Genomic DNA, 15,562 nt, shown 5'->3' on the forward strand with positions numbered 1-15,562 from the left:
AACAGCTTCTGGCCACACTGGTTGATGCACCATTCAATCAAAAGCCTTGGCTGGGGTTAACCTGCCTTGCAGACTGGATCAAGTCCTGGGCTGCATCGTGGCTCTCTTTGGCAAAAGCAGACTACAGAGAGTATGAGGGAAACCTGAACCCTAGAAAACGTCAGTGACTTGTCCAAGTTCAGAAAGCTACAAGCACTGAACTTACATCTCCTGACTTGATGTCCAGTCACAAGATGGGGAGGAATATCAGAAAGGAAAAAATAGATGTGGGAACTAAATCCCCTTGCACTGGAGCATGGTCCTGGTCTCCAGCAGCAGCCAGGACACAGGATAATGCATTAGGACCATGGCTCTCCATGCAGCACCAATTTGCCCCTGGCTTACTCTTGTGATGATATAGCCATCTCCTCCAGAGGATTCAAGACAGTGTTGCTCTTAGTCTGTTTCTTCGCTTCTTCCCTTTCTCAGCCTGGGTCAGCAGGTGAAATGCTCCTGGCTTTGCAAATACATCCAAGTCTGGTAGTGTGAACCTCAGAGATCTTGGAAACGATGGTACCTTACTTGATGACTCCTTAGTAATAGAAAGTGTGAGTGTGCCGATGGGCTGCAGAGCAAAGGGAGGGCCCTTACCTGCCCTCTGACACTGATTTCGGGATACAGCGTGCACATTACCCCTGTGTTTGAAGTACTGTGCTCTAACACTCTCATACCCCACCACCCCCTTGTGCCTGACCCCATTTTTTTGTGCCAGCACGACTGTTTAGTGAGGCGACTGCGTTTGTCAAGGCAGGGAACCGACTCGATTAAAGAAAAACAAAAGCATGGAACAAAATAAAAACTAAATGTTTTTCTAAGCAGGATCGGTTCCCGCATGTCATGGAAAGCGACCCACAAACAGTCCTGCTGACATATCTGATGGCAGGAAGGAGCTGCGAGGGCGTGGGAACACCTTGGGCCGGCTGAGCAGCCCAGTCCTCATCTTGTGAAACCGCAGCCCGAGGAGGGGCTGCCCTGCACTGCCTCGCTCCTCCTTTCCCCCCCAGCCCATGGGCCCCCGTCACTACCATGGCTACGTCCAGCCCGGGACGTACATTTCAATCTGCAGTGTGTGTATAAAAGAGAACTGGAAACCGTGGCTGTCTGAGACCCACCTGACCTTTGGACGTACAGTGAGCTTCCTGTTCCAGTGCTGCTGGCTCTTTAATCTCCAAGTCCTTAGAAAATAAAAGTGAGCCTATGTGAAAAAATGCTTTGTAATGGGAACAACTTTCCTCTCTCGCCCTCTGACTGAGCCATAGAAAACAGTAAATATCTTTCCCAAGAGTCCTTTCTTACAATAGAAAAATGGCAGGCGAGATTGAAGTTTCATTTCCCAGCCTCAAGACTCAGCAACGGACAGCACAAAAACTATGGAAAAAAAAAAAAGACCAGCGAGGGAAAAAACCCAACTGCTCTTGTTCATTCTGAGCTGGGGAGAGAGCTTCTGTGACAGCACAGCAAGCCACACTCAGGAACTGGGTTTCTCTTTGTGCGTGAGGAAGTGGTCTTGGACTATATACTTGACAGCAAATTAGCACTGACATTTGACTTGTTTTGATCTGAGCTATTTACAGTGGTATTATCTGTGTATTTTTGACATGCTGTGAAGATTCCCATTGCCAGATGCCTTGGGATGCTGTAGGATGCAGTGCATTCCTCAGCCATTACTCAGGGGTCATAAACCTCACATTATTTGTGGGGAGGAGGGGAGCAGGGAAAAACGGTCTAACAAAATAAGAAAGAAAGAAAGAAAGGAAAAGGGAAACCTAGGACTTGAGCTGGGGGCTGCTGGTGGGGACCTCCATGGCCTGGCTGGCCAGAGATGTCCTAGGGCTGGCAGCAGATGGTAACTGCTCCTACAAGGAAGGAGCTGAAAGCTGGGAAGTGGATTTTTCCATGACTAAATGTGAAAAGGAGACTTGATTTTTTTCCTTCTCTGTGGTTGACAGTGGACAGATCCTAGAAGAACAGGTTGCCCAGAGAAGCTGTGGATGCCCCATCCCTGGAAGTGCTCAAGTTCAGGCTGGCTGGGGCCCAGGGCAGCCTGGTCTGGTGAGAGGTGTTCCTCCCCATGGTATGGATGTTCTTTAAGGACCCTTCCAATCCAAACCACCCGGTGATTCTGTGATGTGTGCTGTCCCACTCCTGCTCCTGAACTGAGGACTGCACTCAGATGATCGATGGCCTGGAGCACGATTCTTTCCCACCCTGAGGTTTTTCTTAGGATTGATTCCCAGTGGCTTCACTTCAAATAATAACACCACCGCACACCCCATCCCCTTTAACAAACAAGCTCAAAGGCCAGTCCTAATGAGGCTCCAGCTCTGGTTGCTCCAGGTCCCATAACTGCAGGAGGCTCATGCTAATTCAGTGGAGATGTACAGCAGGTCACCTACCAGAGCTGTGTATGCATGGCTCCTTTCCCAGGGCATATCTGTGTGTACTAATGAGCAAAGTCCCTCAACATTTCCTTCTTCCTAGGCCATGGGTGTGCCCAACCCTGCTGCTGGGTCTTCTGGAGACACGGCCATTCAGCACACCCAGGGATGTTTTATGGCCCCATTTCTTGTAATGGCACCTTCCCCTGTCTTCTACACCCAGCACAAAGCTGGGCATATGCGAACAGCAGTTAGACAAACACCTAATTTAAAACGCTAAGACACAGAAACTTCATATTAGGGACTAAAATTCTAGCTGAGCTCACAAGGGTAGAGAAAGGAAGCTATTTATGCTGTGAAGACAATGTAATAATATCACCTACCTGAACTTGCTGTTATCTCTGCTCCTTCTAAACCACCAACTAACCACACAGCATTAACACTCCTATGTGGTTTGCAGAATAGATACTTTAGTAATATGGTTACCAGAAGCTCGTGTCCATTCTAGAATGCTTGGTCAGCTGTTTACTGAAACCATGCAATTTTGTTCATCTGCTTTGGTCTGGCTGGACATTTGTGTCTCACCTGTGTCCTTCCTGAGAGCACAACCTGTTTTCTAAGGAGACTGTGATACAGCTCTGCAAGATGAAAGAAAAAAAAAACCACAAATAAATGAGACTACATGAACCCAGCAATTAAGAATAAAGCTTCAAACTTTATTCATTGACTTGAGTACAACAGTGATGCAGATTACAGTGGCACAGGAGTGCAGTATGTGCTGTTTGCAGTATGACAGTTGAAACACTAATTGTACGGAACAGCAACCCAGCTCAACTGTTCGTTATGCATACAAGCAGACTTACAAGACATCGACTCATTTTTACAGAGAGACTCAGAGAGAGCTATCTCACAGATGAGTGGGAAACACAGGGACACCTCCCCGGAACGCTGGTTTGTAACATGCAGAGGGAGGAGAAAAGAAAAAATAAAATAAAATAAAAAAATCCTATCACCAAAATCTACTTTTTAAAAATAAAATATACCTTTGAAAAAAATTAGTTTCAGTTTCCAAAGCTTAAAAAAAAAAAAAGTCCCAGCTGTAAGGCCCTCTTACAGGAAGAGTTGTCAGCAATGACCGAGTTGCATTGTCTGGACAAGACAGACCCAATGGTGATACTCTGAGACTTTTCTGGTCTCGACAGATGAAAAGAGCCTGCCTGCTCCCAAGTGTGCAGATGTCAGTGAGAGAATCCACTGACTGCAGTGGGTTTGCACTGGGGGACCAGTCAGAGCGCCCAAGGGAGCCAGGCACAGCCCGGTAAGGCACCGCTGGGATTTGCTTCTGCTTCTTCAAGTCTTTCTACGCTTCATTTCCTAATGCCTAGGAGCAAGGTCCTGTGGGCCTCAGCTTTACAAGTCCTGGGAGAAGCACTCATAACTATAGTGATTTCTGGCATACCAGGTTACTGCTTGCCTTCAGTCATTTCTTTTTACCTCAAAAGAAAGATCATGGTGCTCGTACAAGGAGCACCTCTTCACGTGGACAAGCATTTTTGAGGAAATCATTAGCAGAAATCTATTTCCCTGTTAGAAGCCCTTTGGGCAACAAATAATTTATTTTGCATACAGGCAAATAACATTAATGGCCAATTAGATTCCCACTTCCTGCACTGATGCTCACATTAAAGTTAATAACACTTATTCCCTCTATGCCAACTGCCAGCATCACATGGCTCCTGCCTGCAGAGTTGTCTGACTAAAATCTCAGCATCTTTGCATTGTAACAGAGGTTTTGTTTTCTACTTAATCAAGCACAAAACAGTTGTGTGGGAGAAGTCAGGAGAAAAACTCACCAGCAAGAACAGTCCTGCGACCCACAGCGATCAGAGTGTTTCTACACTAAGAGAAAGGCTCTTCATTCCGTAACGGTGGTGTAAAATCACACCATGTGTTGGCAAGATCACTCCTTCCATGTCTACGCTGAAGACAATGCTGGGCTCCAGCAGATGTGTTGGCAAAGAACTGGACCATGACCTGGGCCTGAGCAAATGTGAAAGGGGGTTGTGGGACCAAGCCCTAAGAGTCTGCTGGGGAACGACTGGCACTTCAGCACAGATCAGTAGATTTTCTTGCTTCCTGCATGTTTTATGCATCATTATTATCATTGACTTGAGCAAAGATGCTCATAATCTACAGATGCTCCAAACGTGACTTCTCCACAGTCTGAAATAGCTAATACAAACTGGCATGCATTTCTTCTAAACACCACTCCAGCAAAATCTGGAGAAATCAAGCTTGGACTAGATGATCATAGAATCATAGAGTTGTTTGAGTTGGAAGTGACCTTCAAAGGTCATCTGATCCAACTTCTCTGCAACGAACAGGGACACCTACAGCTCCATCAGGTGCTTAGCACCTGGTCCAGCCTCACCTGAAATGTCTCCAGGGATGAGGATCCACCACCCCCATGGGCAACCTGTGCCAGTGCTTCACCACCCTTACTGTAAAAAAACTTCTTCCTTATTTCCAATCTAAATCTCCCCTCTTTTAGTTTGAAACCATTTCCCCTTGTCTTACCACAACAGACCCTGCTAAAGAGTCTGTCCCCTTCTTTCTTCCAGCCCCCCTTTAGATACTGAAAGGCTGCTCTCAGGCCTCCCCAGAGACAGTTCCAGCTCTCTCAGCCTGTCCTTGCAGGGGAGGTGTTTCATCCCTTGGATTACTTTATGGCCCTCCTCTGGATGTGCTCCAACAGGTCCGTGTCTCTCCCATACTGAGGACTCCACATCTGGACACAATATTCCAGGTGAGGTCTCATCAGTGCAGAGTGCAGGGGCAGGACCACCACCCTTCCAACTTGGGATATTCTATGATTCTATGTTTATTCCACCTGTCCACCTCCAGAGCTTAATACTTCTCCACCCACTGATATTACCTGACATGGAAGAGATGCTCCAGGAGCAGCCATGGCTTACAGAAAGGGATTTCACTTCAAAACGTGTCTAGTTTCAGACTAATTGCAGCAAGGGAAGAGTACTGGGTACTTCAGTGCTAGGCCCAGACAAGTTGGTAAGGCGAGATGACATCTGTCTTGACAGGACTAAAAGCATTACTGGAGCCACAGAGCTCTCTTGCCTCCACATGCAGCTATTAAGAAACTTCCTGTTTTCCTAGTCTAACCTTTCACAGCACGCTGCAGCTATGTGCATGATGCATCACAAACTATGTTTAATGAAAGGCTACTAACCAAACTGAAAACGAAAATATGTTTCTGAGAGTTATGCCACTAAAATGTCTCCTAAATGACACCAGCATGAAACGGTAACAAAGAACAAAACCATGAAGTTCTGTGAGCGAGCTTCACGAGAACTTACTCTTCCAGTTGTATAGAAAGTTCAGCAAGCTTGGGATGGGACACTGTCAGAGTTGAGATGCTAACATTCAGCTTCCTAAACAGAGGCCACAATAGATCACGTAACTTCATTGAGAAATAGTGGACAGTTTAGTAATTTCCAAATCTGCTTTCTCAAGTGGGAAAGTGACCTGGCCTCCTGCACACTCCATAGATCACAGAACCAGGCATCCGTAAGTGACAACCTGCATTACAGAATTATGGCTGTCTATTCAACACAGCTGGTTGGAAATTCCAGGCTAACTTCTCGCATAGCATCTCAACTGCATCTGTGTATAATTCAGTTTTGCACACGTGTACGGTTATTTTCTAATTCCATCCCGCACACCTCTTTTTACAGGTCTCTACTTATCCTTCTTAAAGCCCCTTAAATCCCCTTTCTTCTAAAGGGGAAGAAAAACAAGCGATAATCAGTTTTCAGTCCTCTCAGCAGAGACACTGTTGACAGCACTGTTTGATAGGACTTCATCAGAAGCTCAGATGCTTTGCAGGAGACAGAAGTACTTAAGTGTGTACTTAAGGCATGTTCTTACACACTTAAGTATTTCCTGAATAATTTAAAGTCTAGTTACAAAGCTCTAAGTTGGATTACACTATTCAAATTTATCAGCCACAAAGGAATATTGAGAGGGGAATTACAAAGAATCGTCCAACAGTGCAGAGCTGCCCAACAAACAATACACAACTGGATTGATACTAGGAAAATAATTCACTGATTGCAAAGACAATTCTCCCCGGGGCTGCACTTCCCTTTTTATTAGTTGGAAGAGCAGATTGAAGTTGAGAAAGTGCTGCAGTGACAACTGCTAATAGCCCACTGCAGAAACACATGCTTGCTGGCTGCAGCATATTCAGGGTGTGAGACCTCTCGGGGTGCATCTCCTTATAGGCGGCTGGGATGGTTAAGAGCAATTAAGCATAGGCGTGATACTAATGCTCAGAAAATCCTCATGGTCTCAACCAGAAATAAAGCAGTATTACATCTGTGAACTGACTACGTTCCACACCAGCAAGACGTGAACCAGCACCAGCCCAAAAATCCAGTTAGGAGATTAATTGTATCTGCAGCATCTAAGCTGGCTTCTCTTCATTCCTACCCACGCTGCAATTGCAACTTTAAATTCTCAGCTGATAAGGCAAGACACCAATTATCTTGTCATTTTTCAAAGGCTGGAGAAATGGGTTCTTTTCTTTTTCTTTTTTTTCTTTTTTCTTTTTGAGAAGAGAGAGACAACCTGGCTTAGTCATCTCTGGAATGACTGGGTACGATATTCACATACACTGTCCAACAACCTAAAGCTGAGGGCTGGCAGCTCCCAACTGTGACAGCAGCCTTCGGATCAGAAAGGTCTGTTGTCAAGGTGGCTTGAGATACCTACAAAGCCCACTGTGGAGCGGCAGCAGTGCAGCATCACCTACAGGATACGGATTGGTAAAATTTGGAGAATATTAATGCTTTAAATGATCAAATCCAAGTGTTCTTCTCAACATAAAGCCACAATTTGCAGGTAACATGCACCGAATTTCAGAGACTAGTGCTCACAAAGCTTATGACTGTAAAATGCTGCTGTCCTTCCATTGCATGGATGTGGTTTCAGCAATCACTCAAAAATGCATCTCCAGCTGCCAGTGCCCCTAGCTCCCACTTGCTTCTCAGTGTTCCTCTAAAGCCATTTCAGATGCTTGTTCTGAAAAACGAAGTAAAACATGTTGAACTGATCCTTGCTGTAATCTCAGTGAAGTCCAGAGAGCTAAACCACACCCAACGGCGTGGTACAGTGTTCAGTGAGGACCTGTGTTCAGTGGGGACAATGCTGCCAGGTCTGCATGTGAGAACATTCTCAAGCACGCCCCTTGCACTCACCATTCACTTAGCTCCAGAGCATGGAGCTCATGAACCACGGTGATCTGCTCCAATAGGACTTCCTAAACCAGCAAAGACGGGGCAGGATGTGGGCTGTCCTGCACATTTCATGGTAAAATGCCATTTGGTGACATATAGAACTCAACACAGTGATAGTGAACCTCACAACTACATGGGACTGTTTCCTCTTCCTGACTTCCAGATTTTAACTCTAATGTCTAATGTAACAGAAAATACAAAGGTTCTGATGCCTCCAGTGCCAAAAGTTTCTGCGTAAAGAATGAAACCTTGATATTCTTTGACAGACACAGAACCTAAATGACTTTCTCCGATACAAGGAGATGGTCATTAGTGCAGCTTGCATTGGCAGTTAAGCATCAAGGAAGAGAAAAAGCTGATGCTGCAGCCACAATGCATTCATTCAGTTACTTTGGTGCTCATGTCCTTCTCGGTATAGGACCTGCCCGGAAGCAGTTAAGATATATATATATATATAGGCAGTTATTTTTCAAGCTGCAACATAGTGGAAGAAGACTGAAAGCAATAAGGAGTTCAATGCAGCTCAGAAACCACTTTGCATGATTTCTCTGTCTTCATAAACCAAGTCAGGCACAAAGGGAAATAAAAATAACCAAGGCTGGAGCTTTGAAGCTTCAAGAGAGGAAAAAAAAGATACTGCACCTTCTTTTCCAAGCAGAAGTGAAAAATTAACTAAAAAGGGAGTGCTTGGCCCCATGCACTGTGCCATATTGACAACAGCAACTGCAATTTAATCAAAAAGCCTCTATTGGCAAAGCATGGCACCATGGTGGTACCTTTTAATTCATAAACATCCCTCCTAAAGAGGGATGAAAATGTATGTTGGCTTGCAGAGAACCATCTTCCCTGCTGACGTAAAATCCACTGCAGTCTAAGGAGCTGTACCAGTAATTAATTACTAGCAAGGAGTCTGTCCAAAATCTCTGGTGTGAAGCAGGGCACACTTAAAAAAGCATTTTCTCACTCTGTCATTCCCACCTTCACCCACCCATCTCCTGGACTAAATTACAAGAAAACTGACTCTTCTCCATCATTCCCATTACTTAGGTCATCTTATGTTATTTGACTGGTTAAGCTCCAGCCTTATTAATTCAAGCAGAAAGTGTGGAAGAGGGAAGACTGACAACAGACACAGCAATTCACTTCCTATATCCTAGCAAATATATACAAGGAGTCCGCTTTCCAAGAATTCAACTGGTATGCACGTAGGTGAGCCAAGTGCCCACCTTGGCAGATAGTATCACACAAAGAAGATGCAGCTGCAAAAGATTGCCAGTGAAGAAACAGTTGTGTGAAAGACTGGACATAACCATATGGATGTGTTACAAAGGACTTCTCCTTCACTATGGAGTATCTATCGTTCTCTCCATATATACACATATATACACATACATACACAGGTGAGTAGATATAAATACATGTGCGCACACACACAAACACACATACATATATATATATTATATATATATATATTTCTTTTCCAGTTCTTGGAGTGGTTACAACTACTTTAGTCTACAAGGCATCCTAAGGGCACTTCCTGGCTCTAGCAATAAAGTTCCATCATGTTATGGAGAGAAGTAAAGGGAATATCATTGAGGGAGAAGAAAAGTTTCCTATCTTGTACATTATCATGTAAAAGGCCGACACCTCTGAAAATTAGCACTGTTGTTTCTCAGCCCAGATATTTTCTCCCTGTGTTCCAGGAGGGCAAAGGTTCGTCTTGTTCAATTGCTGTGTGTAGAGGTGCCACTATGCGATTTTCCCTTTTTGGTGGGTAAGTGGCTGCTTCCAAATAGTTTGGGTTGTATGATACAGTATCCTACGCATCATTTTCAGTTGTTTGTTTAAAGGGAGATTAAAAGAGTTTTGCTTTTTTCTTCATGTCGTTGCGTCTCCAGAGAGGTAACTTGTCAAACTCCTGTATCGTCATGCCAAATATCTCTTGGAAAACTTCAGGTGCTAAGTGACGCTTTAGAAAAAGAAACAAAAAGAGGGGGGGGAGAAAAGGCAATGGTCAGTCAAAGCTGAAAGAGACACAGTAGGATACAGGAGTGCCTCAGGGGATTTTGTGTCACTCTAGATACCACTGCAAGATCTAGTGATAGAAGCTTGATGAAATACCAAAACATGTATCCAAGTTGTAATGAACCTGGATTCTCAGTGCACCAGTAACATTCTGCCATTTGTAACGTCATCTGAAAGGTTACAAAGGGGATCGGAAGAACTATTTCAGTTGATGAATGAGCAAGACGGAAAAAAACAAGTTGTCTGAAGTAACCCAACATGCAGTGATAGATAACAGAAAAGAAATAGCTCTTGCATGCCCCTCTCCAGACTTTAGCTAGTCACCTCTATTCACACACAAAAGCGCAGGCTCTGGGTTTTAGGAGAGCTTTGTTGAAGGGCTGCAGCTTGAACGTGCTACACTGCAAACTTTGAGAAGAAAGACGGCTGGCCAGCCTAACTGCCCAGCACATTCCTCTACAACAACTGAAACATGTCTTGTGTGCGTTACCTCTCTTACTCCTCTGCTCTAGAGTGCACTGGACAGAGAAAGTCCCTCCTTCTGGTGTTAACATGACACCATCTTGAATTCTCATGAGGTAGATACATGATCGTATCCAAAAACGTAAATCAGTGGGTACTCACCTGAGTTTTTGTGCCTTCTTTCACGCATCTCCACAAGATTAATTAACTAGAAGCAACCTAAACATCCCCAACCAAGAAATCCCATTGGGCTGCTAACGTGTAATTCACAGATTGGTAGACAACTTTTGTTTGTTAGTAGAGATTTAAATCCACACATTTTTGCATAATCAGCCACTCTAACACATAGGACTTACCAATGAATCAGAGAAAGTTAGACTTTGGATTCTCAAAGGTGGTTGGTACTGATGCTGCCCTGAGAAACGATCCAAGCCCAGACAAAGCTTTGCTCCATTCTAACATGGGTTCCACGACTGCAAAACGCTTGACCAATTTTGGTCTTTTTACCAATTTGCAAGTATGAAAATAACTGCTTGAAAAGTAAGGGGCTTGTTAACAGCTCTGCCCAGGAGCAGGGAGACAGAGGCATTCCTGCTCAGAGATGCGTGGCTCCTGGCCTGGCAGCACTTGCTGAGAAGCTGCTGTTTCCTCCCCGTCTGATTCCTTCTTCACCATTTACTGCTGAGGAATCTTGTTAGTCTAACAAGGACCCACACGTTAGTGTTTGAGCTTTCAAGTGTGCAACAACAAACAACTTCAGCAGGAAAAAGCATTTAGGAACTTGCTTCTCTTACCTCCAGCCTGGTTCTGTCTACATCTTTTAGTATTTTATTTCGCCCTCTGTTGGTCACCATGAGTATTTCATATGGAAAAATCTGTTAACAATGTATAAAAGGGGGAAAAAAGAGAGGTATTTACATTTTAAAACAAAAAGAACACAACGTGCCTTATTTTCATAACCACGCAAACATTCTTTTTCCTTTTCAAAGGAAGTTGCAGCATTTCTTTTTTTGAAAGACGCATGAAAGACAGGCCAATCTGGACAGAGCAAGAACTCGTTTAGTATCAACGTCAAACTGCCTCTCACTTTTGAGCTTCTGCGTACGTTGATTTTTATAATGCATATAATATATTAGCTGGCTTTGTTAAGACAGAGTCCTCGCTATTCAATACACTTTCTCATCTAGCAGTGTACAAATTTTAGGGTTTATTAAGATATGTAGATTTGGCACTCATTGGTCTGGCTTATGGTTGCCAAAATGTGGACAGCTCTAGGAAAACAAATTCAGAGGACTCTAAAAAGTGTATGAATACACATCTGACAGTCCATCTGAAGGAACAGTAACTCTGAAAAAGCAAGATATTCATTAGTGGGGGCTACTGCATTCAACAAAATTCATCAAAGGATTTTCTTTGCCTGTTTGGATAGTTAAAGACCATACACACATGGACTAAAGAGATGTTTTAATAGACATATTCATCTTACACATCTTCATCTGCTTCAGAAGAGTATCTGTCCTGCACATCTCCCATTACATTTCCCTTGATTTCCCTCTACATTTCAAAGAACATCCAGAACTTACACAAATCAGCTACTGGACAACAATTAATTCCTGGATGCATAAATGATTTAATTTTTCTTCTACTCATATAGGCTCTAAGTTTGAAGTAACATGTTTAATGTCAGTGGGTCTCAGATCAGTTTAATGCAACAGAAACTATGATGGATTAAAACCATTCCTGGCAAACAAAACCGTTTTAGCCAGATACTTGCCCACTGAGTGAAATCACCAAAACTCTCCTGGGCAAGTAGCTTATCTGTAATCAAACTCTATTAATTATTTTAACAACAGAAGAAATTCCACCAAATCAGCTTTTGGGTAGCACTAAGCAATTAAGTTAATTCCATTGTAAACAATTACCCCAATGAAATACAATAAATAAGATTCAGGCACCAATGAACACACCACGGAGTTTATTGTAAGTCATAATAACTTAAGTAATGTGTGCTTACATACCAGCTTTAAGATATGATTCTTAGGAGATTCTGACATTGTCACAATCGTACAATTAAGTCTATGCTTTGAATTACATTGTTTATGTTCAGTAGTGAAAATGGCTACCATATACAGCATTAAAGGAAACTGAAATGTAACTCTTCAAAATATTTAAACAGGCAGAGTTTAAGTCAAGGTCTATGGTAATAAGTACATTTTATATTCAGGTATGAACAGCAAGGTATGTTTCAATCTGGGGTGTTAGGATGCACAAATTCTGTCCTTTCTGGTGAACCACTTGATAAGATTTGGACTTTCTGAAGTTTACTAATTTTTACTTCCCAGGTGTTTCAGGCTGACATTGACTTGGCTTTTTTCATATCATAGAATCACAGAATGGCTTGGTTTGCAGGGACCTTAAAGGTCACCTAGCAGCCACTTGATCAGATTTAAATTAGTGTTGGATCATTGACATGAACAAAACTGCCACTTAGCACAACCTCAGGGTCTGGCATAACCTTTTTAAACATCGACAGAAAGCGACCTGTACTCTCATGAACATTCCCACAAATTTTATTATTAGTAATATGACAGAATTTGTAACCCACAACAACATTCCAAATAACAGGATGCATTAATGGCAGTGAAGGCTGTAAGAAATGCTATTGCACTGAAAAAAGAAATTATTTGGAATAAGAAGCAATACCTCAGAAGTTGGGGATGTTCTCAAGGTCTATACTTATATAGTATATAAGAACATTTGTTCATGTACATTGCACTAGGGTCTCAGCTTATAAAGCTAAGGTTATTGCCTTCTACAATTTGTCTGGAGGTCACTTGGAGGCACAAACAGTAATCTGGTTTGCAAATAGAGCTCCCCACTTAACTGCAAGAACGCCGATCCTTCTAACTGTGGGAAAACCACAATTTCTCAGAAGGTTCGCCAGCAACAGAGAAAGCTGCAAGATTTAAAACACAGCACTGGCTGAAGCCTCTCTGTAGATTATGTTCATTTTTGACTCAGCCACCTCTAGACACAGCAGCAAAAGCATTTTCATTTATACCTTAACTCATATTCAGCTGTTATTACCTCTTTTTCCCAACAAATCCTGTAACAAAATTCTTATATAGGGAATTCAACATTTATGTAAGATTGCAGGCACCATTAGCCTCAAACCAGAGATCTGTGTTCAGCCTCAGCCATGCGCTGTGAACCACAATATTCTGCATCCAAGACTTTGCAATCAAGTGTGGTCTGCTATTTTGGCTACTGAAAGCTTGACAGAGAACTAGCTATTGATTGAGCCCTTCAGTATCTTCATTTTGTCTCTGAGAAAGCATGCTCTACCCAAAAAGGGCACACTGACTGCCCTCAGCTGGAGTACTAATACCTAGAACAGGCAAATTCCAGAACAGAGGGAAGGGTTTGGCACAAAGGGAGAAGGGATTGAGATGAGGTAAAGAAGAACAAGGGAACCAAGACAACCCCTGTATTTTATCTGCATTTCACAGTCAAATCTTCATTATCTTGAAGGAAAGTGAATAACATCTGCACTTGCCTTTGGCTCCAACATGTTAGGCATAGATACTCCTCTGTCCATTCTCATTCCAGGGACATGACCATCCGGAAGGGACTGCATCAGATACAGGTATACATCAGACACATAGGTTACACACACAGAGGGTAAAGGCACTCAAGTAGTGGTGAAAACAAAGGTGAATTTGCACGGAGACTCCCTTCAAAAGCCTTACTGCTTACTCTTACCACGCAGAACACTGCCATGGTTACTGTTCATCACTTCTCAGAAGCATGTTTTCCTGAAGCATCCTTCCACCCTCTCTACCACTACATTTTCTGACACTGAGGCTGGTGATAGCTCCCCACCACTGTCCAGATGGACCTGGGGACCCTGAGAGAATGGCAGGCCCTTCCCAACCCCAATCATCAAGTAAGGCTCTTATCTGGAACAAATACAGAGAAGCATAAGTTCAGATTCCGCTCAACAGTACCCATAAGCACCCTGGTCTGCCCTTCATGTCATTTAGTGTATCAGCCAAGGTGTTGGGGTTTTTTTTTGTTTTGTTTTGGTCTTTACAATGGAAAATATTGACTATGAACAAGAACAAGGATAGGGCTGTTGACAAAAGGTGCTGTTTTGACACAAGTTCAATTACATCTTGAATATAATACACGAAGAACTCCTCTCTTTTCCCACAATCTTATTTTCTTTCCATTCATCACATTTTTGATACATCATTAACAAGTATATCCAAGTCGTTAAAACCTTTCTTAAATTGTCACTTCATAATGCAATTGTGCTGAGGGGCCAGCCAGTCTCAAACTCTTCTGGAAAAAATCCCTCAGACAGGATTTGGGGTCAAAGGGTTGATTTTTGCAAGCATGTGTCTTAATAGCTCATCTGTAGAAAGCTATTGATTAGTCATCTTGTCTGAAGAGTAAATTCCAGGGCAAAAAGGCTCCTGGTATGGAAGAAAATTGCCTCCAGAAAATAATTTCAGAGTGTCTCTGGGGCCGATACTAGACAGCCTGGAGATAAATCCACCCTCAGCTGTCCAGAAAGAGCTATTACAGGCAACTCGTATTTCAACAGACAGTGGATTTTACAAAGAAAGTCACAGAACTGGTCTGAGCCTTCTCAACCCAGTTCAGGGGAGGTACAAGGAGGAAACTGAGAATGTGCCTGTTTTTTATCGAGTCTACATTGGTGATTATGCTTAAACATGCAGGTAAATCAAAGTTAATGTCTTAAGTTAAATGTTAAGTTAATTTAATGCCTTAAATTAAGTTAATGTCTCCCTGTAGCAGAAATTCAGACTTCAAAAAGAAAGTGGATGCTTTCAAATCTGTTGTCAGTTGATTGATGAAAACCCGTACTCTACCTGGAAGTCTGAAAAACAAAAGAGAAATCTCATCAGCTGCAGAGTGTTGAAGAAGAGCCAGTCACAATCTGCCAGATAATCCTTGTGTTTTGTGATCTACCTGATCTCCTCAAAATCCCATCCAATTCTATATGGTCTGCAAACCTGCCTACCTTAGGTCTTAGTTTGTGAAGGGTAAAGCACTCCCTACATTGCAGACCACTTCAGGTGTGCTTCTCACTCTGGAAAACCAAGTCACTTTAGAAACATTAGAGGAAGAGAACCATAATGAGGCAAATAAATAGCCAACTAATATTCAGCTTTTTAGAGCATGATTCACTTGACAACAGGTAGCTCTGTAGGATTCCTCCACAGTTTATAGAGACACAAGCACCAGCTTCTGATCCTTATCATAAGGTATGTAAGACCTATGTAAGATCAGTCTCACTCAGAAGGTAAATTTGTC

General features: G+C 42.9%; 1 protein-coding gene across 22 annotated transcripts in view; it reads right to left on the bottom strand.

Annotated features, from left to right (window-relative positions):
- Nucleotides 1–3,112: 3,112 nt before the first annotated feature.
- The window catches only part of ABLIM1 (actin binding LIM protein 1), a 182,314-nt gene continuing 169,864 nt past the window's right edge, over nt 3,113–15,562 (bottom strand). For 20 of the 22 annotated variants that reach the window (NM_001159363.3, XM_040702464.2, XM_025151632.3 and 17 more), the window contains 4 exons: nt 15,118–15,125; nt 13,776–13,850; nt 11,014–11,094; nt 3,113–9,701 (listed from right to left, as the gene is read on the bottom strand). In NM_001159363.3, the coding sequence (NP_001152835.1) occupies nt 9,588–9,701; nt 11,014–11,094; nt 13,776–13,850; nt 15,118–15,125 (278 nt within the window). In that variant the 3' untranslated portion in view covers nt 3,113–9,587. Of the gene's footprint in view, nt 9,702–11,013; nt 11,095–12,177; nt 15,126–15,562 lie in introns of those variants that run through there. The other 2 variants (XM_046942953.1, XM_046942952.1) reach the window with 1 other exon arrangement.

The sequence above is a fragment of the Gallus gallus genome, chromosome 6 (assembly GCF_016699485.2).
Source record: "Gallus gallus isolate bGalGal1 chromosome 6, bGalGal1.mat.broiler.GRCg7b, whole genome shotgun sequence".
Classification (NCBI taxonomy): Eukaryota; Metazoa; Chordata; class Aves; order Galliformes; family Phasianidae; genus Gallus; species Gallus gallus.